General features: G+C 58.1%; 1 protein-coding gene across 1 annotated transcript; it reads left to right on the top strand.

Annotated features, from left to right (window-relative positions):
- Positions 1-24905, top strand: Card10 (caspase recruitment domain family member 10). The gene is made up of 20 exons (XM_042693297.1): positions 1-270; positions 1041-1178; positions 4166-4491; positions 8600-8791; positions 10324-10479; positions 10689-10814; positions 12490-12681; positions 14174-14308; positions 14547-14662; positions 15199-15227; positions 15357-15480; positions 19886-20045; positions 20233-20344; positions 21072-21315; positions 21479-21548; positions 22319-22412; positions 22920-23078; positions 23185-23300; positions 23608-23720; positions 23902-24905. Exons 1-20 carry the CDS (start codon positions 30-32, stop codon positions 24134-24136), a joined length of 3078 nt encoding a protein of 1025 aa, XP_042549231.1. The 5' UTR covers positions 1-29; the 3' UTR covers positions 24137-24905.
- The last annotated feature ends 1890 nt before the right edge of the window (positions 24906-26795 follow it).

Raw genomic sequence — 26795 nt, 5'->3', positions numbered from 1 at the left:
CCCTCTCCGCAGACCCCGAGGACGCGGCCATGCCGGGCGGAGCGGAGGCGGGCGAGGCGGAGGCCGAGGCCGGGCCCGGGCCGGGGTCGGGGTCCGAGGCCGAGGAGGACGCGCTGTGGGAGCGGATCGAGGGCGTCCGGCACCGGCTGACGCGCGCCCTGAACCCCGCCAAGCTCACGCCGTACCTGCGCCAGTGCCGGGTCATCGACGAGCAGGACGAGGAGGAGGTGCTGAGCACAGTCCGCCTCCCGTGCCGCGCCAACCGCACGGGTGAGCCGGGCCGGCCGCGCCCCGGGGCCCCCTGCCTGCCCGGGGCCCCCTTCCCCGCGGCCCCGGGTCGGCCATCGGGTCGCCGATCGCCGCGCCCTGCAGCGCGAGGCCGGCGCGCGATGGCAGCCCCGGCCTCAGTCTCCCCGAGGGGGAGTGCACTGTTTGGGGGCGTCCCCCCCTCGTCCTTCTGAGCCCCCTCTGTCCTTCGGGCCGAGCCCACACCGGCGACGGGGTTTTGTCTGTCTTGGGGGTTCCTCTCCACTTCCGGGACCCACTTTCGAGCCGAGGGGTGGATGTGGTTTCTGGGTTTCTGGGCGAGCCCTGACCCTGGGGTCACAGCTGCTGGCTTTGGCGACTTTCCGGTGCACTTTTGCCCTTTGCCCTCCTGAGTTCCCTCTGTCCCCCCCCCCCCCCCCCCCCGTGGGCCATGCTCCCTGGGAGTCGTTTTCCTGCAAGGGTCCGAGTCCCATCCCAGCCTGCAAGCATCCCCTGCTCCGCGGGTAAAACCCCACCCCGAGCTGGCTGAGGAATGAGGGCCTCGTAGGCTGGGCTTGGCTGGCCTGTGTCTGCATCTGTGGGGTGGGGCGCTGCAGCGCAGGTGCGTGGGGAGGGGGCGTCTGCTCGTCTGTCTGGGAGATGTGCTGAGACAGGCCCCTGTCTGTGTCACAGCTCAAAAATCTGGAGAACGTGGGCCCTGGAGCGTGGAGGGGGAGACACAGCTGTCCCGGGGCAAGCCCTTGGGTGACCTCTGCATGCACCCCCCTCTCCAGGGCGACTGATGGACATCTTGCGCTGCCGAGGCAAGAGGGGCTATGAGGCCTTCCTGGAGTCCCTGGAGTTCTACTACCCAGAGCATTTCACGCTGCTCACGGGCCAAGAACCAGCCCAGCGCTGCTCCATGATTCTGGGTGAGTACATCAGCAGTCACGCCAGGGCCTTGGCCACATGTGCAGAGGCCCCCTACCCTGTGTCTGCCAGGGAGGCATGCCCGCTATTTCTGTTGAGCAAATAGGGAAACTGAGGCAAAACTGAAATGGCTTGCCCGGCGCCCCACTTTTAGGGCTCAGGTTCAGAGCCTGCATGACAGCAGGGCCCCTTCTCCTTGGTATTGTTTTCAATACCATATGGTAGCAATTCAACGGCATATAGTTTCTTTTTACTTTTGGTGGGTCATGGGGTTTGAACTCTGGGCTTGGGCGCTGTCCCTCAGTCTTCAGCTCAAGGCTAGCGCTCTACCACTTGAGCCACAGTGCCACTTCTGATTTTCTGGTGGTTTATTGGAGATAAGAGTCTCACAGACTTTCCTGCTCGGGCTGGCTTTGAACTGTGATCCTCAGATCTCAGCCGCCTGAGTAGCTAGGATTATAGGCATGAGCCACAGGGGCCCTGCTATTTATAGTTTCTTTTTTGTTTTTGTTTTGGTCAGTCCTGGGGCTTGAACTCAGGGCCTGGGCACTGTCCCTGAGCTTCTTTTGCTCAAGGCTAGCACTCTGCCACTGGAGCCCACAGCACCATTTCCACCGGCTTTTTCTATTTATGTAATACTGAAGAATTGAACCCAGGGCTTCATGCATGCTAGGCAAGCACTCTACCACTAAGCCACATTCCCAACCCTTATTATAGGTTCTCAAATTAACAAAAAATTACATCTGGATGTGGTAGTACATACCTGTTATCCCAGCACTGGGGAGACAGAGACAGAAGAAATCACAAGTCTGAGGCCAGCCTGGGCTACATAGCAAGACACTGACTCAAAAACCCTGAAAAGTAAAGTTCAAAGGCTTCAGGTGAGTTTAGATTCACAAGGAAAGGTGGTCTCCCGCTGGTGCCTCACACCTGTAGGCTCAGATCGGAGGATTAAGATTCAAAGCCAGCCCAGGCAGGGAAGTCTGTGAGACTCTTAATTCTAGTTAACCACCCAAAAGCCAGAAGTAGAGCTGTGGCTGAAGTGGTAGGTGCCAGCTTTGAGTGAAAAAGCAAAGGCCCCGAGTTCCCGAGTTCATGCCCCAGTTCCAGTACCTCCCAAAGAAAACCTCATTACAGAAGGCAGCATTTCCTCCTCCTTTGGCTCTGTTCTCTGGTGCAGCATGGCTCATTTTCTTGCCTTAGCAGTCTCACACATCCTGGCTTGGCATGCGTGAGACCCAGTTTTTTTCTCCCCCAGAGTGGCTCATTTCCATGACACTCCCATGCATGTGCACATGTTCTAAGAGACTGCTTTATGTCATGTGACATAAGCCATTTAGTTATCTCTGTTGAGGGATAACTAGATGGCTCCAGTTTTGTATGCTGGGAACACCGTGTGTGTGTGTGTGTGTGTGTGTGTGTGTGTGTGTGTGTGTGTGTGTGTGTGTGTGTGTGTGTGTGTGAAATGCCACTGCTCAGAATTGGGGAGGCTTTCCCAAGTGGGATTTCTCGATGCGTATATGGATTGTAATGGAGTCTCATCTTGTTATACCCTCGCTAATTCCTGGGATCACTTTTAAGTTTTTTTTTTTTTTTTCCCAGACTGATAGGTAAAATAATATTGTTTCAGGTTTCCATTTCCTTAAATGACGCAGTTCAGAGCTTGCTAGGTAGCCAGCCCTGGGATCATGACTTGACTATTCTGTGTCTTGGTGTTTTTGTCTTTTAAGATGGGATGGGGACAGTAGGCCGGACGCCCGTGGCTCACACCTATAAACCTAGCTACCCAGGAGGCTGAGATATGAGGATCTGATTCAAAGCCAGCCTGGGCAGGAAAATCAGTGAGACTCTTGTTTTAATTTTTATTTTTGGTCAGTTGTAGGGCTTGAGCTTAGGGCCTGGATACTGTCCCTTAGCTTTTTTTCCACTCAAGACTAATGCTTTACCATTTTGAGCCACAGCACCACTTCTGGTTTTCTTGTGGTTAATTGGAGATAAGAGTCTCACAAACTTTCCTGCCTGGGCTGGCTTTGAGCTTCGATCCTCAGATCACAGCCTCCTAAGTAGCTAGGATTACAGGCATGAGCCACTAGCACCTGGCTAGAGACTCTTTTATTAACCACCAAAAAACCAGAAGTAGCACTGTGGCTCAAAGAAGTAGAGTGCTAGCCTTGAGCAAAAGAGCTTAGGGACAGTGCTCAGGTCTTGAGTTCAAGTACTACATTTCCCCCCACCCAAAAAAAAAAAAAAAAAGGCACAGTGATTGGAAGATCTATATTACAGTGGTGTCAAGTTAACACAAACATTTGACACAAAGGATGAAATCAACAAATGTTAGTGGCTACTCTTCCTGTTATTTTTCTCTTGATTAGCCATGTTTACTTTAGGACTTGCCTATTGATAGATTTCACTCATTTTTCTTCAGTTAACTTGCCTTTTCTTACTGATTTGTTACTGATTTGTAAGAGCTCTTTATATACTATGGCTTTGAGGTTTGTTTGTTTGTTTTTTGCGGGTCGTGGGGCCTGAACTCTGGGCCTGGGTGCTGTCCCTCAGCTCTTCCGCTCATGGCTAGCACTCTACCACTTGAGCCACAACACCACTTCTGGCTTTTTCTGCTTATGTGGTGCTGAGGAATCGAACCAGGGCTTCATGCATGCTAGGCAAGCGCTCTACTGCTAAGCCACCTTCCCAGCCCGAGGGTTTTTTCCTTAATACTTGTTCTACTTTCTTCTATTCTTTTGTTTGTCTTTTCACTTTAGTGCCTCTTTCATTTTTCATATACTTAAACACTTTTAAAATAGGGGGTTTGTCTACTTTTTCCACTCTTTCCCCCCCCCTCTGGATTTTGTGCCTTGTTTATGAAGATCTTCCCCACCCTCACATTGCAAAAAGCCTATTCCAGACTTTCCCTCCAGTGATCTTGTGGCCTGGGTCTTTCTGTGTGGTCTGCTGCCCGCCCTGAGTATCCTTTCTCTGGTCCGGACAGACGAGGAGGGGCCGGAGGGCCTCACCCAGTTCCTGATGACCGAGGTGCGCAGGCTTCGGGAAGCTCGCAAGAGCCAGCTGCAGCGAGAGCAGCAGCTGCAGACCCGGGGCCGGGTGCTGGAGGAGGAGAGGGCCGGGCTGGAGCAGCGGCTGCAGGAGCAGCAGCAGGCTCAGGAGCGCTGCCAGCGGCTGCGGGAGGAGTGGGAGGCCGGTAGCCTGGAGCTGCTTCGGCTCAAGGACGAGAACTACATGATCGCCATGCGCCTGGCCCAGCTCAGCGAGGAGAAGAATTCGGCGGTGCTGCGCAGCCGAGACCTGCAGCTGGCGGTAGGTCCTGGGGAGGTGGCCGGGGTCCTAGGGGAAAAAAAAAATGAGGTTCATGTGAATGTAAGCTCGTGTCTCAGAGTCACCAGCCTCTTCACGTAGCTGGGATTACAGGTGTGAGCTGCTGTGCCAGACCTGCTTCTGACCTGGACAAGTCCTTATGTAGCTGCTTCATTGTGGTTCTCAACTGTGGGTCATTCTTCGTCTCCCCATGAAACATTGGCATGGCGGGGGGGGGGGGGGCTGTGGATATCTGGAGTCAAGGCCGGGGTGCTGCTAAGTGCCCTACAGTAACAGGACAGCGCCCACGACAAAGATGTCAGTAGTGATAAGGTGACCAAAGCTTAAGCGTGCTAGGCAGGTGCTCTACCACTTGAACCATGCCTCCAGACTTTTTTGCCCGTGGCTTATTTATCAGATAGGGTCTGGCACCAAATTGAACTCAGGGGCTTGAACTTGCTAGGCTGGGACTCTGCCACTTGTGCCATGCTTCCAGCCTCTTTTATACGTTGGTTGTATTTGAGGTAAGGTCTTTCTTTATACCTCGGCCAGCCTGGGCTGGGAGCCTCCTACGTGTGCTCCCCAGTGTTGCTGGGAATGATAGCAGTGCACCCCTCATACCCCGCCATTGTGCTAGGATAACAGGCGTGTGCCACTGCGTTCAGCCACGAGTTGAGATGGGAGTCTTGTGAACTGGTCTTGAACTGTGGTCCCCTGGTCTCTGCCTCTCTAGTCGCTGGAATTACAGGTGTGAGCCACTGCGCTAGGCTTCTGATCAAGGAGCTGCCCTAAGCACTAGGGGCTTTCCTGTGCCCAGGGCACACAGCAGGGCTCCAGGAATCCAGTGGTGTTCTGAAGCCCCCTAGCCCATGGGCCTCGGGTGGGCCTGTGGGCCTGCAGGGGTGCAGGGCCTGTGGATGAGGGCTGACGTGGGGGAGGCTGGAGCTGTGGGTTTATGTGTGACGGGCCACTCTGTTTGATCAGGATGTTGAGGTGGCAGGTGAGTGTGGGTGGCTGGTTTGCAGTTGCGAGGTGACCATGGGCCAGCTACTTGGTGTCTGCCATGAAGTGGAGGTTTTCAGAGAGACGTGGGCAGGTCCTGGATGCCGGTCACAGGCCCAGCTCTCTCTCCAGTGAGCAGTGTGGCACGGCACGGCTTTGCTCTCCGGCCTCAGTCTCCTCATCCTCAAAGCGAAAGATCGTGGGTGAGGATGACAGCGCGATTGTACGTGCTTTACAAACGTATTCTTCACTATTCAGGAGGCTGAGATCTGAGGATCGCAGTTCAGAGCCAGCCTGAGCAGGAAAGTCCATAAGCCTTACCTCCGATTAACCACCAAAAAGCCAGAAGTGGAGAATGCCATCCTTGAGTGAAAAAGCCAATGAGTGCATGAGGCCCTGAGTTCAAGCCTCAGTACCAGCAAGTGGTGGGGGGGGGGGAGGGGGAACCCCTGTGTACCAGGCATGGTATTGGGTGCCAGCTGTGCACAGAAACCCTTCCCACTTCTCACAGTGCTGTGTTGGGATTGGACATTGCTGTTGTCCTCATTCCTGGAGGGGAAACTAAGGTACACAGGTGTCACTTAGAGCATTTTCCCAGCAGCAGAGTGTCCAGCTTTGTTCTCTGCATTGCTGAGGTGTGGAGGATCACAGATGGTGGGGGGTGTCTCTGTTCTTTTTCTGAATCTCTCCCCAGAGGGAGAGAGGGCAGCTCTCTCTTTCCTGGCTCAGAGAGCACAATGTCCAGGCCGCTGGCTGGCTTTGCTGGGTCACTCTGTGTCTGTGTCTGTGTGCATGTACGTGTGTGCGTGCACCAATAGTAGAGCTTGAACTTGGCCTGGGCACTGTCTGTGAGCCTTTTTGTGCAGGGCTAGTGCTCTACCACTTGAGCCAAACCTCCACTTCTGGCCTTTTGCCTAATTGGAGATAAGAGTCTCTCAGACTTTCCGCTTTCTTCCTGGGCTGGCTTTTAACCTTGCTGCCCAGATCTCGGCCTCCTGAATAGCTAGGATTAACAGGAGTCAGCTACCACGCCTGGCTCACCTTAGCTTTTTTTTTTTTTTTTTTTGCTGCTCTTCTGTCAGGGAGTTTATAAAGGCATGGCAGGTGGATGGTAACAAGCCCATGGTGCCTGGCTTAGCAGCTTGGGTCCCCTCCCCCCACGGGCAGGTGTGTGGTGGCTGTGATTTAATACCATGTTTTTTATAAGGTGCAAATTTAATGAGCTGTTCTCTCTAAGCAACATAAACTTGAGACCCGAACGCTATAATTTGGTGCTAAGTGAGTTTGTACGCAGGATTAAACGTATCCAGGTGATCAACAGAGACTCCAGGAGTGGAGTTCTCTGAGCTTATGGGGTGGGGTGCCTGCTGGGGGGGGGTCAGGCGGGGCGGGGGGGGGGGCAGGCGGCATGGAGTGCGGGGCTGCAGTTGTGAAGGGTGTGATCACGCTGGCCTCTGGGCCTGGCTCTTGCTCCTGAGGATCACAAAGCATGTTTTGTGAGCAGAAAGGAATGTAGGAGTCATGAATATCTTTCCGAGTCTTTGTGGAGGAGGATGCACTGTTAATTCATGGACCGGCCCCGTGTGTGTGTGTGTGTGTGTGTGTGTGTGTGTGTGTGTGTGTGTGTGTGTGTGTGTGTGTGTCTGTCTGTCTGTCTGTCTGTCTGTGTGTCTGTGTCTGCCTGCCTGCCTGTCTGTCTGTCTGAGGCCTGGATTCCAAGGGCACCACATGCACATGCAGGCTGGCCGGAGGACCGCCCCCCGACAAGTTCGCTGTGATTGCTCCCCAACAGTAGCTGCATGTCATGGCCTGGCCGGGTGTGTCTGCAGCCTGGCCGTCCCAGAGCCCACAGGAGCTGGCTGAGAGCTTTGGGAATGCAGCAGAGCGGCCATGTGCAGCCATCCTTGGCCTGGCCCGGCTGCCCACTTCCACCTGTGCCAACCTCTGTTGACTGGCAAAGGTTATGGGTTTTATTTAAAGGGGTAAAGATAGCCAGGCACTGGTGGCTCACGCCTGTAATCCTAGTTACCCAGGAGGCTGAGATCTGAGGATTGTGGTTTGAAGCCAGCAGGACAGGACAGCCTGTGAACTCTTTTTTTTTTTTTTTTTTTTGTCGGTTGTGGGGCTTGAACTCTGGGCCTGGGCGCTGTCCCTCAGCTCTTTAGCTCAAGGCGAGCGCTCTACCACTTGAGCTACAGCGCCACTTCCGGTTTTCTGGTGGTTTATTGGAGATAGGAGTCTCACGGTGTTTCCTGCCCGGGCTGGCTTTGAACCTCGATCCTCAGATCTCAGCCTCCTGAGTAGCTAGGATTACAGGCGTGAGCCACCAGCGCCCAGCAGCCTGTGAACTCTTATCTCCAATTAACCACCAGAAAAACTGGAAAGTGGCGCTGTAATTCCAAGTGGTAGCACGCTAGCCTTGCGCACAAAAGCTCAGGGACAGTGCCTAGGCCCTGACGTTCAAGACCCACGACTGACAAAAACACAGCAAGTAAAAAGCTAGAAGTGGAGCTGTGGCTCAAGTGGTGGAGCTTTGATTGGGAAAAGCTCAAGGACAGTGCCCACATCCTGTGTTCGAGTCTCAGGAGCGGGACTTGGAAGTTTGGGGGTGAGCCAACAGCCTCAGCTTTTGGCAAGAGACCAAACCCTGTGCACACCTGGTCTGAGTGTGCAAGGAAGCAGAGGGACGTGGTACACCTGCGTGGGTACAGATGAGGCGGTCGTACGACCAGGGCTGTACCGCCCAAGGCTGCCCTGAATTGAGGCCGGATGGGGCCCAGACATTGCTCCCCTAGTTTTCACGGGCCCCCTTGTTCCCCCTCATGCCGATGAGGCAGGGCGGGTGGGGTGTGTGACGTCACACATCGGCCCCTAGCAGAGGTGAAGCAGGGTCCCCGGGGAGGGCACCTTGGCCTCCTTGTCCCCCTACCTCCTCCCTGCGAGTCTGTGTTTGCTCAGCCTGCTCCCTCTTCCAGGCAGGTCTGGGGGTGGGGGTGGGGCTCCTGTCAGGCCCCTCTGGGGGCCTGGGGCAGTGGTGGCGGCGGGGGGGGGGGGGGGGAGGGAGGGGGGGGTCCCATGGGAGGGAGCTGACGCCTGTCCTGGACCCCAGGTGGATCAGCTCAAGCTCAAGGTCAGCCGGCTGGAGGAAGAATGCGCTCTGCTTCGGAGGGCCCGGGGAGCGCTGCCCGTGGCTGAGGACAAGGACAAGGAGCCGGACAGCGCCGACCTGCTGTCCGAGCTGCGGGCCGAGAACCAACGGCTGACGGCCTCGCTGCAGGAGCTGCAGGAGGGGCAGCAGCAGGTAGGGGTGGCGCTGGGTCCAGGTCATGGGGACAGGGTTTCAAGGCCAGCGCTCTAACTGCTGGAGCCACAGCTCCACTTGCGGCTTTTTTGCTAGCTAATGGGAGATTCCTGCCCGGGCTGTCTTTGAACTCTGATCCTCAGATCTCAGCCTCCTTTGGAGTGAGGATTACAGGCATGAGCTACTGATGCCCAGCATTGCTTTTTATTGTATGTATGTACGTGTATATGCGTATATACAGACATAAGTACATATCTATAGGTATTTATTTTTGGTGCCTGTCCTGGGGTTTGAACTCAGGGCCTGAGCACTGAGTTTCTGTCTCCAAGATAGTGCTCTACCACTTTGAGGCCCAGCTCCATTTCTGGCTTTTTGGGGTAGTTAATTGGAGGTCAGAATCTCATAGACTTTCCTTCCTGGGCTGGCATCGAACCAGGATCCTCAGATCTTAGCCTCCTGATTAGCTAGGATTAGGCATGATAGGCCCATGCCTGGCTATTTATTTATTTGTTTTTGTGGATCAGGGCCTTGTACACACTAGACGCACAGTGTACCCTGGACCATACCTCCAGCTGTTTTTGCTTTAGTAATTATATCTTTTTTTTGTGGGGGTAGTACTGGGTTTAAACTTTATGTGTGCCAGACAAGTGCTCTACTGCTTGAGCCATACCCCCTGCCTGTTTGCTCTGGTTATTTTTGAGACAGTGTCTTGCTTTTCTCCTGGACTGCAGGCCTCCCTGTTCATACTTCCCATAACATCTGGGATGGCGGACATACACCCACCATACACAGCTTTTATGTTCATTAAATTGGGGGTGTCTCATGATTTTTTTTTGCCTGGGCTGGCCTAGAACTGCCATTTTTCCTGTCTCACACGTAACTGGGATGTCAGGCAGTGTCATGACCCAGGAGTTGCTTCTTGCTCGGAGATATGTAGAACTCTGAGACTCCTGTCTCTGCCTCTGAAGTGGCTGGGACTATAAGCATGTATTACAATACTCATCCCCCAGACATTGGGTTTTTCAGATAAGGGTTGGCCCTGTGGCCTAGACTGGCCTTGAACAGTTTTCCTCCTGTCTCAGCCTCCTGAGTCCTTGTATTACAGGTACACACTACCAGCCTGGCCTTCTTGGGGTTTGTGGAGGGGTTTTGACTCTGAAGAGGTTGAGGCTGAGGGCTTGCTTGGCATCTCTTGTTAGGTCAGTGATGGAGTGGGCCAGCCACACAGAAAGGGAGGGTGGGGCTGGGGTACTGGCTGGGATGTGGGTGTAGGGGCTAGACCTGGGGCCTGTGGTCACCTGCTTGACAATCCTATGTCGGAGGTGTCAGAATGGATCAGCAGCCACCAGCTGTTGTCCTGGGTGCTGGGGCCTGGCTGAGCCTCATGGTGTGACCCCGCTGTGTCCTGGAGGGTGGGCAGGCCCGTGGTGCCACGCCGGCTCTCCTCCTCGCTAGGTCTTAGTGGCAGAGGGAGGGTGTATGTGTATGTGGGGGGGATGAGGGCTGACGTGGCTCTGCTCTCGGCCCCCCAGGAAGCCAGCCGGCCGGGGGCCCCAGGCTCGGAGCGCATTCTCCTAGACATCCTCGAGCATGACTGGCGTGAAGCGCAGGACAGCAGGCAAGAGCTGTGCCAGAAGCTACGCGCCGTGCAGGGGGAGTTGCAGTGGGCCGAGGAGCTGCGGGACAAGGTAGGGCACGCCCCCTCCCCGCCCACTCCTCCCCCTGCCCTCTGCCGGAGCCCTGGCCTGTGGGAGTGAGGCCCCAGGCAGTGGTCCAGACCATCGGCCTAGGCACGTGGGCTTGTGTCACAGGGCATGGGCATCTCACTGGGCCTGCTGGGGACAGGCCGGGGCGTCCCCTGCACGGCCCTGAGCCTACCCTCCCACCCTGCCCACAGTACCTGCAGGAGATGGAGGACCTGCGGCTGAAGTATCGCACGCTGCAGAAGGACTGTGACCTGTACAAGCACCGCATGGGCACCGTGCTGGCCCAGCTGGAGGAGGTGGAGAAGGAGCGGGATCAGGTGAGCCTAGCTACTAGATGCTAGATCTAGTTCTCAGAAGAGAAAGGGGGCCGGGAACTGGTGGCTCACGCCTGTCCTCCTAGCTACTCAGGAGGCTGAGAGCTGAGGATCGTTGGTTCAGAGCCAGCCCGGGCAGGAAAATCCATGAGACTATTTTTGTCGATAATGGGGCTTGAACTCTGGGCCTGGGTGCTGTCCCTCAGCTCTTCAGCTCAAGGCGAGCGCTCTACCACTTGAGCCACAGCGCCACTTCCGGTTTTCTGAGATAGGAGTCTCAGGGACTTTCCTGCCCGGGCTGGCTTTGAACCTCGATCCTCAGATCTCAGCCTCCGGAGTAGCTAGGATGTCAGGCGTGAGCCACTGACACCTGGCATGAGACTTATCTCCAGGTAACCACCAGAAAACCAGAAGCGGAGCTGTGGCTTAAGCGATAGAGCACTAGTCTTGAGCGGAAAAAGCTAAGGGATAGATTCTAGGCTTTGTGCCAGGTGCTGGTGGCTAATACCTGTAATCCTAGCTACTCAGGAGGCTGAGATCTACGGATCACAGTTTAAAGCCAGCCAGGACAGAAAAGTCCCCATGAGACTCTTATCTCCAATTAACCACTCAGAAACCAGAACTGGGCTGTGGCTCAAGTGATAGAGTACTAGTCTTGAATGACAAAGCTAAGGGATAGAAACCAGGCTTTGCGTTAGAGCCCGCATTGGTTGGAGTTAGGGGCTGAAGCGCTCTCACACTGGGACAAGCTCACACTGGCTGCCCCGGGGTGCAGCCGGGGTCAGGCCTCAGACACTAGCCAGGCAACTTCCCAGCAGGGCCCTTGCGCCTTCGGTAAGTCACCAGGCTGCTGCCCTAGCCCTACCTTGTCCTTGAGTTCTAGAAGTCTAGTCCCTCGCTTCACTGGTGCTCTCCGCAGTGACAGAGCTGTGTCTACACCCTTCCTTGGGAATCCTTGTTCCCTGAGTGGCCGGGAGAGTGGGGCCTCAGGCATGTGCTGAGAAAGAAATTCTCCGAAGTTTTGGCTTAGTTCCTGGCATCACAGCCTTGTCTCCTGTCAAGGGGGGGGGGGCGGGGGAGGGTGATTCCTTAGTGCCCTGGGCGGGAAGGAGGAAGAGGAGATGGAGGAGGAAGGAGATGGAGTCTTCTGTCTTTTTGTGGTTTCTGGGCTGGTACTAGGACTTGAACTCTGGGCTTGGCACTGTCTCTTAGATTTTTTGCTTAAGGCTGGTGCTAATTGGAGATAAGAGTCTCACAGACTTTCCTTCCCAGACTGGCTTTGAACTTCAATCCTCAGATCTCAGCCTCCTGAATAGCTGAGATTACAGGTGTGAGCCACCAGTGCCCGGCTCATGGTTGTTTTTGTGTGTGTGGTGGTGGTGGGAGGGGTTATGGGGTTTGAACTCTGGGCCTGGGTGCTGTCCTTGAGCTCTTCAACTCACAGCACTCTACCACTTGAGCCACAGCGCCACTTCTGATTTTCTGGTGGTTCACTGGAGAGGAGAGTCTCATCTTTCCTGCCTGGGCTGGCTTTTACCTGCCATCCTCAGATCTCAGCCTCCTGAGTAGCTAGGATGGTAGGCGTGAGCCACCGGCGCCTGGCATCATAGCTCTGTTCTTGCACGAGGGCCATCCCGCTGTGGTTCCTTCAGCGGGGGGTTCCCCTGGCTCGCTCCAGGCCATCCAGAACCGTGACCGGATCCAGCTGCAGTACTCGCAGAGCCTCATCGAGAAGGATCAGTACCGCAAGCAGGTGCGGGGCCTGGAGGCCGAGCGGGACGAGCTGCTGACCAGGCTCACCGGCCTGGAGGGCACCAAGGCCCTGCTGGAGGCGCAGCTGCAGCGGACCCAGGGAGGCTCCTGCCTCAAGGTGAGCCTCAGCCTGGGGGCGGGGGAGGCTGGGCGCCCTCAGGTGGGGGGGAGCATGGCGGGGGGCTGCCTAGGCCTGTAGCTGGGAGTGGGGTGGTCGGCGAGCAGGATGGGGCACACAGCTGGCCGAGTTTCTGGGACACAAGGGTAAATTGAACTGCCTCTCTTTTGCTTTTTCCTTGCTGCTGGGACTGGGTTGAACTCTAGGCCTGGATGCTGTCCCTGAGTGTTCTATCACTTGGGCCACAGCTCCACTTCTGGCTTTTTGGTGGTGAGTGGGTGGTTAGTTGGAGATAAGGGTCTCATGGACTTTCCTGCCTGGGCTAGCTGCAAATCATGATCCTCAGATCTCAGTTTTTTTTTTTTTTTTTGCCAGTCCTGGGGCTTGAACTCAGGCCTGGGCACTGTCCCTGAGCTTCTTTTGCTCAGGGCTAGCACTCTACCACTTGAGCCACAGCGTCACCTCTGGCTTTTTCTGTGTATGTAATACTGAGGAACTGAACCCGGGACTTCATGCCTGCTAGACAAGCACTCTACCACTAAGCCACATTCCCAGCCCAGATCTCAGTTGCTAGAGTGACCAGAATTCTAGGCTTGAATTGTGAGTTGTCTTTGCACTCACGTGGGCCAGCATGGGCGCTGGAGGGTCTGTCTGTAAGCCCACAGGATGCAAGACAGTCCTCAGGCACAGGGTAGGTTGGAAGTCAATCCCTTTCAGGCTCGGGTTGGGGATGCATTAGGTCAGCCAGGCAGCCCTGGAGGGGAGAATCTCCAAACCTTGAGTAAATCAGACACCAGCCCTCCAGCTGCTGCCCCACGGGGGCCTTGTCCTGTCCTGTCCTGTCCTGTCCTGGGTTGCTTGATCACAAGGAGGCCAGGATGGAAGCAGAGAAGACCTGAGGCTGCAACCACTCACGTGTCAGGACCTTCAGTGACTCTTTGATCTCCTTGTCCCCGGTAGTCAGCTCCACGTGACTCAGCATTTACAAGCCTGGAATGAGTCTTAGTCCTGCCCCAGGGCCTTTTCACTTGCCAGTGTGTCTGCTGGAACCGCACTCTCTCTTGTACCTACCCAGCACTGACAAAAGGTGGAGTGCTCTGTCCTAACTTTCAGCCAGGAGCTAGACTCTTATCTCCATCTAACCAGCCAAAAGCTGGAAATAGAGGTGTGGCTCCAGTGATAGAGCACCAGCCTTGAGCAAAACAGCTAATCTCTGAGTTCAAGCCCCATTACAATACAAAGCATTTTTTTTTTTTAAAAATGGCAAGTGCTGTGGGCCTGGGCTGGGAGGGGCCCTCCTTGGGTCTCTATCCAGGCCCAAGTGCTCTTACTGTTCCTCTTCTGGTCCTGTTTGTTCCTCCTCCTGTGGGCTGAGATCTGGGTTCCCCGGGCCCAGCTCTGCCCTGGGCCTGGGGTGTGTCTGTAACTGGCTGTATCTGGTCTGAGCCCAACCTTGCTCCGTCCCCTGCCCTCCCCTCCCCTCCTCTTCTAGGCCTGCACCTCCTCCCACTCCCTGTGCTCCAACTTCAGCAGCACCTGGAGCCTCAGTGAGTTCCCCTCCCCCCCGGGAGGCCCGGAAGCTGCCTTGGGGGAAGCGTGCACCTCGGGATCTGAGCCCTACACCTTGGTATGACCCCCCCCCTTCCTGCCCCCCACACGGGAAAGCCGGTAGCAGTGAGTGCTGTAGCTTGTTCCCAGGGCCACTGTGTGGGAGAGCAGGACCAGCTGCGTGCTGCCCAGGCCTGGGCGCCGGCAGCTGTAGTCTTGCTCCTGTCCGGGACCTGGGTCCTGTCTGTGGAATGGGCACGGAGCCGGGGGTGCAGGGGGCTGGGCAGGGGTGACCAGGCCCTGCCCTGGTGTTGTAGGATGAGGCCACAGACAGCGAGAAGGAGATCAACCGCCTCTCCATCCTGCCCTTCCCCCCCAGCGCGGGCTCCATCCTCCGCCGGCAGCGAGAGGAGGACCCTGAGCCCCCCAAGAGGTAAATAGGTTGGTGACTCGGGAGCCCCAGGGTGGTGGACCTACTTGCAGCCCTTCCCGGGAGCCCGGGAGCCAATCAGGACCTGGAGGCCCATCCCCAGATGGCCCTCTGGGGGCCTAGGAGGTGACGTTGGGAGGTCTCCCATGGGGCCCCTCAGTGGCCTTCTGAGGGGAGCGTGTGCTCGTTGAGAGAGGTCCTGTCGGGGGAGGCCGCCCTCATTGGGGAGGTGACGTTATAGTCAGAGAATGGAAGACACGGAGCGAGATGGGGAGGGTGACGTGGCGGGGGGCTCCTCGGAGGAGGGGGCACAGAAGAAACTGGCCCTGAAGGCCGGGGCAGCTGTGGAACCTGTGACAGAGGTCACGTGTGAATTTCTTGCCCTGTGACTCTAGGGGAGCGGGGTGGCAGCACCTAGGTCTAGCCTGCGTTTGTTTGGGGATGGCAGGACCTTTTTTGTCCTCTTGGGGGCACGGGGGGGGGGGGGGACAGAGAGCCCTGAGTGCCTCGCCTCCTGCCCGCCTCCTCTTCTTCGCCAGGTCCTTCAGCAGCATGTCGGACATCACAGGTAACCGTGGGGGGCAAGGGGCTCATGGCGGGGCTGTGGTGCCTGCCCCGCCCCTTCCCCTCCCAGGCAGAGTCCTGGCCAGGCGGCAAGGCCCGTTGGAGGCTCCTGACTTGTCCTCTGCCTCCCCAGGGAGCGTGACACTTAAGCCCTGGTCTCCAGGACTGTCCTCCTCGTCCTCCTCCGACAGCGTGTGGCCCTTGGGAAAGCCCGAAGGCCCCCTGGGCCGGGGCTGTGGCCTGGGTCTCTTCAACAGGTAGGTGGCCGCCTGGGCTGGGAGAGCGGGGGACGGGCCACCGGGGCTGGAGCGGGACAGGGACCAGGCAGAGGCAGCCCCAGAAGAGCAAGTTCCCTAGAGCTGGGAACTGGCCTGTGCGGCCCGGGGCCGTTGTTTCCCCTCCCACGCCTCAGTTTCCCCACTGGTTGAACCACCTGATGACCCCTTTGGCCTGTGAGTGGTTTGAGTTTATGATTCTCAGAGCCCAGCAGGCATGTAGTAGATGCTCAGTAAACAGTAGCTGCTATTGGGTGCCTCCCACCTCCTGGCTGGACCAGGCCCCCGGTGGAGCTTCTTGCAGGGGTAGGGTTGGAGGAGGGGGAGGGACACCTTGATGGCCTGGATCTGGGCTGCCCCAGAGCTGGAAGTAGGAGTCACAAAACACTAGCACAGGGCGTGCTGTTGGCTCACTGTGGCTAGTGGATCTACGGGGTGGGGGCCAAAGGGGGGGCACTGAGAATGTGATCTTTGACCTCAGCAGCTGTAGAAAGAACAGAGACTGAGGGGTGTGGAGTCCCTGAGGAAGGGAGGTGGGAGATGGGGAAAGGGGAAAACCAGGCTGGAGGGAGTCACTGGGGGCTCGGTGGGTGAACTTCAAGCTCCCTGGGAAGGTCTTGCTATGATGATGCTACTCTGGCTGGGAATGGGGGCACTGTGATGATCCCCACCCCACCCCCTGTTTTATAAATGAGAAACAGGCTCAGAGAGGTTGAGGATCTTTCCCCAGGTCACACAGCTGAGGCATGCCAGGGCTAGGTCTACAGGGAGCTGCCTAGGCTTGGGTTCGGGAAATCGGTGAGCAGCAGAGCTGAAGGGTGATGCTGGCTTCCTAATGGATCTGGGGTGGGGGGCCTCCAGCTCCCTGCCTCCCAGAGGCAGCCTGGCCTGGCCTGTGCAGGGCCCTGCCCCCACCCACATCCCGGCAGCTACATTGTTTCTGCCTTCCAGGACGCGCTTCTGGGGGAAGGGGCGGAGGCGCCTCCCTTCCTGCCTGCCTGGGCGCTTCCTCCAGCCTGGACCTGCAGCGGGGGTCCTGGCTGCCGGCCAGGGGCCTCCAGGATACAGCCCTGGGAGCAGGAGGGCCTGGCCCTGTCCTGCCCCAGGGGGGACCATGTCGGTCACCTCTGCTGTTCCTGGAGAGGAGGGAGTTGGAGGAGGAATGCAGGTTAGGCCTGGGGCTGGGTGGCTGAGAAGAAAAGGAGATGGATGGATAGACAGGCCCTCTCTAACGGGGCAGTGGGGCACCGGCCTGGACCCTCAGGCAATAGAAGAGAGTGAGCTTCAGAGTCGGCTTCCTGCACCCGGCTCTCAGCTCTGTCACTGCCGGGCAGTGGGTTGGGCACTTAATTTCTCATCCTCAGTCTCTGCTCTGAGAAACAGTGCATTCCAGTAGTGCCTGTCCACGGGCCTCTGGGGGTGAGGGCGTCCCGTGTTCCTCCTCCCCAGGGCCTGGCCCAGGTGTTTACAGGACTGGGATTTGTAGGTGTTTGTTCCAAGTCACAGGCCTGTGACCCCTCGGTCGGCTCCTTTCAACCTTGCTTGCATTCAGGTTCAGCCCCCGATGTCCTGGGCACCATGCTGGGTGCCTCTCTCCCCTTCCTGCCATCTCTTCCCCTCCCCTTCCCTGAGCCACCCCCCTTCCACTCCCCCCCATCCCCGGTGCTCCCTCCTCTGGGTACGGTGGGGCAGTGGCCAGGGCTGGAGATGGAGAGATGGCTGGGGTAGGGGACCATGAAGAGCCCAAGAGTGAGTGGAGGCCCTGGCTGAGGAGAGGCAGGGCACGGGGCACTGGAGAGGGCTCCCCGCCCCAATCCCTGCCAGGCCACACCCTTGCCTGCACGCAGAGGATTCCAGAACCTCCTGTCCCCACAGGAGAGCGTTCGCACGGTCTTTGACTCCCATTCCCTGCCAGCTGTACCACCTTGGGCAGGTCATACCTCCCCTGTGCCTCAGTGTCCCTTGTCTCTAACGCAGGTCACCTCGGCCCTCCCTGGGGGTGTGGGGGCAGGACGTGTCGTCATCGTCATTATGGATATGTTTCAATCTCAGGGTCCCAGACTCCTGACCAGTGCGGAGCTGCCACGTTTCCCATGGTGCCCCGGGGCAGGGCGCTGAGTGAGGCCGGTGCCCTGTGTGGCCCAGAGCTGGCAGACTCCCAGTTCTCATTTGCTCATGACCTGACCCCTGACCTGATTTGGGGGGGGGTGGAAGCTCCCCCACATTGTGCAGGGGCAGGGCCAGTGTACTCCCCCCTGCTGCTAGACAAGAGGGGTCTGTGTACACCCTGCTCCCAGCAACCCCAGGCCAACGGCAGGGGCTCAGGGACATCACTGGGTCCTTTGGGGACCTGGGAAGGTTGGCTGAGGTAGTCGTGGAGGGGGGTGGGGCATGCAGAGCAGGATGTTTAGGGAACAGCAGGAATTGGCAGGAAGACAGACCGTGCATGTATGTGTGTGTGGGGGGGGAGAGGCCCTGAGCTGGAATTGCAGGGGTGAGGTGGGCAGGGGCAGGTGTCTGTGGCGGTCGGTCAGCAGTTTGCAGGAAAACTGAAGCTATGACAGACTCAGAGCATCCACTGAGCGGCCCGGGTGTGACCTGTGTTCTGCTGGCCACACCTACACTGGGAGAAGCCCGGGCTGCCACACACAAAGGCTGCCTTGACCTGGGAGGAGGCAGGCTTCTGGTTTTTGTTTTTGTTTCCCTCCTATCCCACTAGCAAAACATAGCCAGTCAGGACCCTGCCGACCCCGGGTCTGTCTGCCTGTAGTATTTTTCCTTTGCTTTGACCCCTGTATTCAATGTGGTAGAGGGATCATTGTCCTTACTTTGTGTGTGTGTGTGTGTGTGTGTGTGTGTGTACACTAAGGTGTGAACTCAGGACTGTCCCGAAAAGCTTCTTTTGCTGGAGGCTGGCACTGTACCACTGAGCCACAGCTCTACTGGCTTTTTTTGGTGGCTAATTGGAGATAGGAGTCTCATGGACTCTTTTTGCCAATCCTGGGGCTTGAACTCATGAGCCTGGGCACTGTCCCTGAACTTCTTTTGCTCAAGGCTAGCACTCTACCACTTGAGCCACAGCGCCACTTCGGGCTTTTTCTGTGTATATGGTGCTGAGGAATTGAACTCAGGCAAGCACTCTACCACTAAGCCACCTTCCCAGCCCTCATGGGCTTTTTCTGCCTGGACTGATTTGCCCTCATCTTACTGACAAACAAGACCTGGCTCATGTGCATGTGTCCCTAGCACAGATTTCCCAGGGGCGTGGGGTCCTTCTAGTGCATTCTTTCCAGGCCTCTCACCTCACTTCGCCAAGCCAGGACACAACCAACCCCGCATGCCCAGCTCTGCTTTGCCTCAGGGACAGCGATGGAGACCAAGAGGGCCAAGAGGAACCTAGGCTCCCCAGGGGCGCTGATCAGTCTTTGCAGCTTTGGCTACCGTAGATGGGCAGCAGGGGGCAATGTGGCCAGATGTGTGCTCCAGCTGCCAGGCACCTCTCCCTCTGGGGCCAACCCTAGTTCACTCGGGATCAGTTTGTTTGCGAACCTGGCCACAGAGTCTTCTCAGGTCTCAGCCAGGGACAGGCAGGGTGCTGCCGCCATGGGCACCTTGGTGACTCCGTCTTAGCCATCAGTGGCTTCCACTGCTCAAGGAAGGCTAGATGCCCAGGTGTCCACCCCAGGGAACCTCACCCACCTATGCTCCCAGCATGGCAGGTCTGCGTTTATCCTAACAGCACCCCCCACCCACCCTTGTTGGATTGAGAAAAAACACCGAGGGGGCTCCTCTGTGCGTGGGAAAGTGAGTGTGGTGTTAGGGACACACACAGGGCTGGCTGGCGCTCGAGGCCTTCTTCCTGAAGGACAGGACAAGGGGAAATGCACAGTGGCCACAAGGGACGATCCGTGTACGTCTGCAGCAAGCTGCATGCACTGCATGGGCGGGGTGTGTCTGGGGAGAGGGCATTTTGGTTTTTGTGGTATACTAGGCTTGAACTCAGGGCCTGGGCACCTCTCATAGTGGTTTTGTTCAAGGATGGCATTCTACTTCTTACGCCACCAGCTCTACTTCTGGCCTTTAGGTGGTTAATTGGAGATGAGTCTCACAGACTTTTCTGCTCGGGCTGGCTTCAAACTGATCCTCAGATCTCAGCCTTCGGAGTAGTTAGGATTACAGGCTTGAGCCACCAGTGCCTGGCTAAAGGCTGCTTTTGACTTGGATCCTGGAGGAGCAGAATGTGGACAAGGAGTGCAGTCCAGGCAGTGGACAGCACAGGGGAGCGCGGCTGGGACGGGACTCCTGGCAGCCCCTGTTCTGCAAGAATACCGAACTGTGTCCAAGTTGCACTTGAATCCTAATTCCCATCCTCTTCCTCCTTTCTCAGATCTCTGGCCATCCGAATGTCTGGCTGGAGCCCCCCAGGTGGCCCAGAATCCCAGGACAAGAATCCAGATAACCTATCGTTCCTCGGGGACAGATGGTCTGGGGCGGTGGTTCGGAGGGTACTTTCCGGGCCTGGGTCTGCCGGGACAGAACCAAGAGAGGTGAGGCGCTGGGGGTAGAGTTTGTTCATTAACCAGTGCTGGAGCAAGGGCAGACAGAGCTTCTGGTGATTGGCTAGAGCAGAAGCAACTGGGTATTAATTGAGATCTGATTGGGTAGGGGGTGGGGGGCGGGCAGGACCGACTTGACAAGTCCAAGTTTCACTCACAGATGGGTTATCTGTCTCAGCCCAGGGCAGAAGCTGCTGGTCTGGAGGGGCCCAGCCTGGAAGCAGAGGCTCAGCAGAGGACCTTGCCCTGGAGCCAGGTGACCACACTGCCCCTCCCACGGGACTCTAAAGGTAAGCTTGGCCTAGGGGAGGTCCTGGTAGATGAGGGCTGTGTGTGGGGGGGCAGGGAGGGAGGAAGGGGTGGTGGTGGCCCCGAGCCTGGCAGTGCTGGGCTTTTTGGGCCGTTCTGCTCTTTCTCTGTGCTGTGCTCAGAAAGCAGTTTATTGTGTAAGGGGCTGGACACTGGTGGCTCACACCTGTAATCTCAGCTACTCACCAGGCTGAGATCTGAGGATTGTGGTTCAAAGCCAGCCCAGCATGAAAGTCTTTGAGACTCTTTTTTTTTTGGGGGGGGGGTTTGAACTCTGGGCCTGGCTGCTGTCCCTGATCTCTTCAACTCAAGGTGAGCACTCTACCACTCGAGCCACAGCACCATTTCCGATTTTCTGGTGGTTCATTGGAGATAAGAGTCTCACGGACCTTCTTGCCCAGGCTGGCTTTGAACCATGACCCTCAGATCTCAGCCTCCTGGGTAGCTAGGATTATAGGCGTGAGCCACCTGTGCCCAACATCCTTGAGACTCTTAATATTCAATTAACCAGCAAAAAGCTGAAAGTGGAGGTGTGGCTCATGTGGTAGAGCACCAGCCTTGAACCAAATAAAGCTAAAGGACAGCCTCCAGGCTCTGAGTTCAAGTCCCAGTACGGGCACAAACACAACAAGGAAGCCATGGGGGATCCTGGCAGGACTGTGTGGTGGCTCCACTGAGACCACTTCTTGACCTCCTTGCCCTTCCCAGCCTGCCGGTCCTTCCACGAAGCCTTAGATGCCTGGTCAAAGGCACCGGGTGCAGAGCCATTCTACATCCGAGCCAACCTCACCCTGCCCGAGCGGGCAGACCCCCATGCCCTCTGCGTGAAAGCCCAGGAGGTCCTGCGGTTGCTGGACCCCGGGTACAAGCGGCGGCAGCAGTGGTTCTGTGCCAGGGTGGACCCTCTCACTCTGTGGGACCTGGATCGAGGCACTGTGCCCAATTATCAGAGGTGATGCTGAGCTTGGAGCTAGCAGGGGTGAGGGTGTGGGTGGAGGTGGGGGGGGCTCGGTTTCCCCTGTCACCCCCTCTGTCCCCTGGGGCAGGGCGGGTGGAGGGACAGGCGGGAGGGCCTTCCTTTCCTTTCCTCAAGGTCACCTGATGTCTCCCCCCAGAGCCCAGCAGCTCCTAGAAATCCAGGAAAAATGCCTGTCCTCCAGCCGGCACCGGAGCCCACGCAGTAACGTAAGCAGGGCAGGCCAGGCAGGGCCTGGGGAGAGCCGGACAGCAAGGGTGGCATCCAGAGGATGGGTGGGCTCTGTGTTCTGGCAGCCCTGCGGCAGGGGAATGGAGCCAGAGTCCACCTCGCTGCTTCAGAGACTTAGTTGATCACCTACTATGTGCCAGCAAACAGGTTTTCCCTGCCAGGGTGGTTGAGATGGAGGGCACCCATGCCCATCTCAGCATGGTGGGTGTATAATGCTGACAACACAGCAGTCATCTTCCCTTCTCCAGCCTGGGCAGGGCCCGAGCCAGGTCGGCCTCGTCACTGTGGGCCTAAGAGGTTAGGTCCCTGCAGAAACCCCTTAGTGGAGAGCTGGCTGGGTGTGGGACAGACAACCTGGGGGTGGACCAGCATCTGAGCCTCTCTGGTCCTCTCTGCTACCTCCTGTCCAGTCCATGGGGCAGTTTTGAGAGGCTGCCTTGCTACTCTCCTGAACCGAACACAACTCCATTCCGTTGTGGACCTTCTGGGCCTGTTAGGCTTGGGGACCATTAGGGCTGCTCTTCTCAGCGGTTCCTTTCATCTTTGAATGCGAGGTCACGTGGCCGGCTCATTGGAGGAGTCAGTGTGGGCTGGGCTGTCAGGGAGGGGCGTGGTACCCATTTCTGGGGAGACTGGAAAATGGTGGTGGATGGGGCCTGCTCTGCCCTGCCCACAGCCCCTTGTACCCTCCTCCCCTGGTGGGGGGCAGTGGCCTCTCTGCTGACCTCCTCTTTCCTGCTTTCCCCAGCTGAAGAAGCGAGCTCTGGGTCTGGTGAGGCCCAAGCCTGCAGGGGGTGCGGCAGGGGACTCCCCAGAGCAGCTGCCGCAGGAGCCCTGCTCAGGTGAGGGTGCAGGGGTCGGGGAGCATCTCCCAGGGCCCCCAGCAGTCCTGCGGCTTGAACTCCGAGCCTGGGCACTGTCCCGCAGCTTTTTAAAAACTCACCGCTGGTGTTCTACCACTTGAGCCACGCGTCCAGCTTTTTTGCTGGCTATTTGTATGGTCTCACTTTGAACCATTATCCTTCGATCTGAGCTTCCTGAGTAGTAGCTGGGATGACGGGCCTGAGCCACCAGCCTGGCTCTGATGGGCCTTTAAAGCCTCTCGGTGGTTGCTAAGTGAGGAATGGCCTGTAGGGGGCAGGGGTGAGGCAGAGGATCAGGGAGGTCACCACTGTCAAGGTTCCCGGGAGGGGGAAACAGCTGTGCTATGGTGTGCGTGTGTAAGCGTGTGCATGTACGTGTGCATGTACGTGTGCTCGGGTGAGGGGAGATGCTGGTAGTGGAGTGAGGAGGGGAAGAGGGTCTGGGCTCTGTGGGCCTCTCATCATCCACTGTCTTCCCGGCTACAGAGCCAGAGGGGAGCCTCAGACCCTACAGCCTGGTGCGGCCGCTGCTGGTGTCGGCGTTGCGGCCTGTGGTGCTGCTGCCGGAGTGCCTGGCGCCCCGGCTCATCCGCAACCTGCTGGACCTGCCTAGCTCCCGGCTGGATTTCCAAGTGTGCCCTGCGGGTGAGCGCGAGGTCTGGGCAGGGAAGGCTGGATGGCATGGGGGGAGGGGTGGGACGCAGGACCCAGACATCCAGCCCCGCGTCTGCCTCTTCCTCTCTCCCTGCAGAAAGCCTCTCCGGGGAGGAACAGGGCCCGGCCTCTGCTCCTGGGGCCCCCAAGGCCCAGCCTGTCACCCCTGGGCTGGGCAGCAGGATCCGAGCCATCCAGGAGTCCGTGGGGAAGGTAGGGACACAGAGCACCCCAGGGCCACCTTCTGGGCTCCTTGGAGCCCTTGCACGGGGCCTCTGCACCGGAGGGGTGGCTGGAATCCTTGTCCTCCAATTGGCCCCTCCTGGGGAGCCGGGTCAGGGCCTGCAGGGCAGTGGATGATGGGTGGGTGGGGTGGACTCCCTCCTAGAGATGGGGGGGTGGTCCAGGGCCAGAGCAAGGACGTGACCTTTCTCCAGGTCAGCAGAGAGCCCCATGTGTCCAGCTCTCTACTCACACCTGGGAAGAGGGCCAGGGGTAACTTGGGGTCCCTCCTGCACAGAAGCACTGTCTGCTGGAGCTGGGGGCGCGGGGCGTGCACGAGCTGGTCCAGAGCGAGGTCTACCCCATTGTCATCCACGTGGAGGTGACGGAGAAGAATGTCCGAGAAGTCAGGTGAGCGCAGGGGCCGGCTCGCTCTGTGGACATTTCTGCCTCCATCCCAGAGGCCATCTGTCTGTCTGTCCTGCCTCCCTCCCTGTCCGCTCCTCCCTCAGACTCATGGCTTTGTTTCCGTCTGCCCGTCGGGGTCCTGGCTGACCTGGCGGCGCCTGCGCGCTCTCTGCTCTCTCCGCAGGGGCCTGCTGGGCCGCATGGGCTGGCGGGACTCGGAGCTGCTGCGGCAGTGTCGGGGCGCAGAGCAGGCGCTGTCGGGGCTGCCCTGCTCCTGGGTGCAGGTGCCGGCGCACGCATGGGCCCACGCGGAGGAGCTGGCCAAGGTCGTGCGGGGCCGCATTCTGCAGGAGCAGGCCCGCCTCGTGTGGGTAGAGCGAGGCACCGCCTGCGGCAGCAGCAACAGCAGCGAGGCCTGAGGGGCCCGTGCCTGGGTCTGTCCTGCACCTGACACGGGAGCCTCCTCCATCGGATGCCTGGCCTCCTCCATAGGATGCCTGGCCTCCTCCATCTGATACCCAGGCCTCCTCCATCTGATGCCCGGGCCTCCTCCATCGGATACCCGGGCCTCCTTCCACATTGCAGGAGCTGCTAGCTAGAGGACCCTCTGTGGTGGAGTGAGTCCTTCCTCCTTCCCAGGCCCTTGGGTTCTGCAGTGTGGGCCCCTCGGCCTGGCCTCCCGCTCTCCTGTTGGTCGCCGGCCCACGGCCACTGACCGGCAGAGCCCGACTCAGTGCTGGCCCTGCACTTGCTGCTCCGGGCCTTCCACACTCCCACTTGGTCTCAGTGTGCGTCTGTGTCCCCTTCTCGAAGGCTCCTCACCCCTGGGCAGCGTTTGCAGGAGTTCTCCCCTGGGGGTGGGCGGGGCTCTGGCTCGCCCCTCCCCCCGTGCAGGAGGCTGCCCTGTGTGACTCCACCCATCCACCTTCCCTGTCGGTGGGTATGGCCACATCGTCCATTGTCCACCTGTGTCTGTCCTCTGTATCTGCGCTTCTGTCCCACCCCACCCCCCTGGCACTGGGCACTCACACACACGTGTGTTCTCAACGCACGCTGTCTCACGCCCTGCCTCGGAGGGGAGGGCCAGGGGCGCGGCTGCTCGGCCACCAGAATGTGCGCCCGGACGTTCCTCACGGGCCTTTTCCACTAAGCTGCACACTACGGAACATTAAACACTGTTTGTCATAGGTCGAGTGGCGTCTGCCTGCTTGCAGCCCTGGCCTGGGGCTGCCCCTCCACGCCTCCCTTTTGTCCCTACCCCCAGCCCCGACTGATGTCACCTTTCAGGTGCTGGGTCCCCGTGGGGTCAGATTTCCCTCCTGACTTCTCCAGAGCCGCCTGCCATCTGTGCCATCTGGGCCGGCATCACCTTACCTGCCCCGCGGCAGGCGGTGGGCCCTGTGGACGGGCCCCCAGCATGTGCCTCTGCGCGATCGGCAGAGGGGCGTCCTCGGGCGCAGAGTGCATGTGTGTGTGTGTGGGGGGGGGGGGGACTTCAAGGATCTGGCTGCTGAGCTCAGAGGACCAAAAGCAAGCCTTGGGAGGCGGCCCAGGCCCTGAGCCGGTCCCCCAGAGAGGACGCCATCTCCAGCAGGAGCAGTCCAAGCAAACCGACCAGACCAGGTGCCCCTTGGCCTTGGGGGTTGCCATTCCTTTTCTTCCAGGAAGCACTTATTGGCTGGGCATGGTGGCTCATGCCTGCAATCCCAGTCCTGCGGGCGTGGGGGGCAAGTAGGAGGTCAGTTGGGGTTATACAGTGAGACACTCACAAAATGAAACAAAACCACCAGAGTTAAAAGGAAAAGCAGTCTGCAGATGACTGTCTGGTAACAGTGCTGCATCTTGCAGACCTCAGGGGGCCTGGCTGGGGACTGGGGTACAGCTTGGGCTGCGTCTGTAGGCTGAGGAGCCTCCTGGGGTGCTAGAAGAGGCTGGGGGCAGGAGGAGCACTGTTGGGGGTTGGCACAGTGGCTGGAAGAGGGTGTCCATACTGGAGAGGGGGCACCAGCGCTGGGCAGACCAGGGACTTCCGGGGCTGGGGCTGGGCCATAATGGAAAGACTGGTGGGAATGGCCCTGAGCTTAGGAAGCAATCGGAGCTGAAGTTTTGGGGTGGTGGGTGGAGAGGGGAGGCATGGAAGCAAAGAGGGGAGGAGGCCTGGATGAGGAGCTCCGGCCCCATCTTTATCAAGGATGGGGTACCGAGGACATGAGGAATTCGAGGCTCTCTCTCGGTGAATGAGGGGGTGGAAGGAGAGAAGAGGAGCAGAACTGCTTTGCTGGCATGGAGAATGGGTGCGGAGTGGAGGGTTTGGTTGAAAAACTTGCAAGCAAGCTCCTGAGCTTCTCAACCTGAGCTCCCAGTAGCTGCTCTAACCTCTGCCCTGTGTGCTCAGACTTGGGGCTGGCCAGGAGGCGTGGGGGATGGACATGTGTGCCTACCAAATGGCTGAGCCATCGCTTAAAAGAGTGTGCAGATGGGGTAGGCCCCATGCTGGAGGCTGTGTGTGTGTGTGTGTGTGTGTGTGTGTGTGTGTGTGTGTGTGTGTGCATGCGCACATGTGTACTGGGTCTTGAATTCCCTTGGTTCTTTCACTCCAAGCTGATGCTCTACCACTTGAACCACAGCTCTACCTCTGGCTTTTTGCTGGTGAATTGGAGATAAGAGTCTCACCAACTTTCTTTCCTGGGCTGGCTTCAAAGTGTGATCTTCAGCTCTCAGCCCCCTGAGTGGCCCAGGCTGGATTTGAGCCTAGCACACACCCTAGGGCAGTCCCTTGGTGACACTTGTTCTAAGAAGAGAGGACAGGAAGGGGCCTGACTGGGGCTGACCCTTGGGGGGGAGTCTCCCCTCTCCCAAGGGAGGCTTGGGCCGGAATGCTAAGTGCAAAGGTCCTGAGGTAGGTGAGTGTCCACTTAGGAGCCCCACCAATCTTGAGGGAGCAGTGCGGCAGGAGGCAGCTGGTGAGCAGGAGCCCTCTCCCGAGAGCTTTGTGGTGGCTGCCGCTCCTTGGCTTTTGTGTTCTCTGAGATGGGATTCAGGACAACAGCGCAGAGACATGGGAGCAGGACACGGGAC

The sequence above is a fragment of the Dipodomys spectabilis genome, unplaced genomic scaffold (assembly GCF_019054845.1).
Source record: "Dipodomys spectabilis isolate Male_0828 unplaced genomic scaffold, ASM1905484v1 ptg000163l, whole genome shotgun sequence".
Taxonomy (NCBI): Eukaryota; Metazoa; Chordata; class Mammalia; order Rodentia; family Heteromyidae; genus Dipodomys; species Dipodomys spectabilis.
Note: the sequence above shows the minus strand (reverse complement) of the source record. Positions and strands in the feature narration are given on the sequence as shown.

Bases quoted from the DNA above. Each gene is read 5' to 3' on its own strand.
- Card10 (XM_042693297.1), top strand. From the start codon at position 30: ATGCCGGGCGGAGCGGAGGCGGGCGAGGCGGAGGCCGAGGCCGGGCCC. The intron at 10,815-12,489 runs GTGAGCCTAGCT...GGCTCGCTCCAG, and splicing joins TGGAGAAGGAGCGGGATCAG to GCCATCCAGAACCGTGACCG. The intron at 12,682-14,173 runs GTGAGCCTCAGC...CTCCTCTTCTAG, and splicing joins AGGGAGGCTCCTGCCTCAAG to GCCTGCACCTCCTCCCACTC.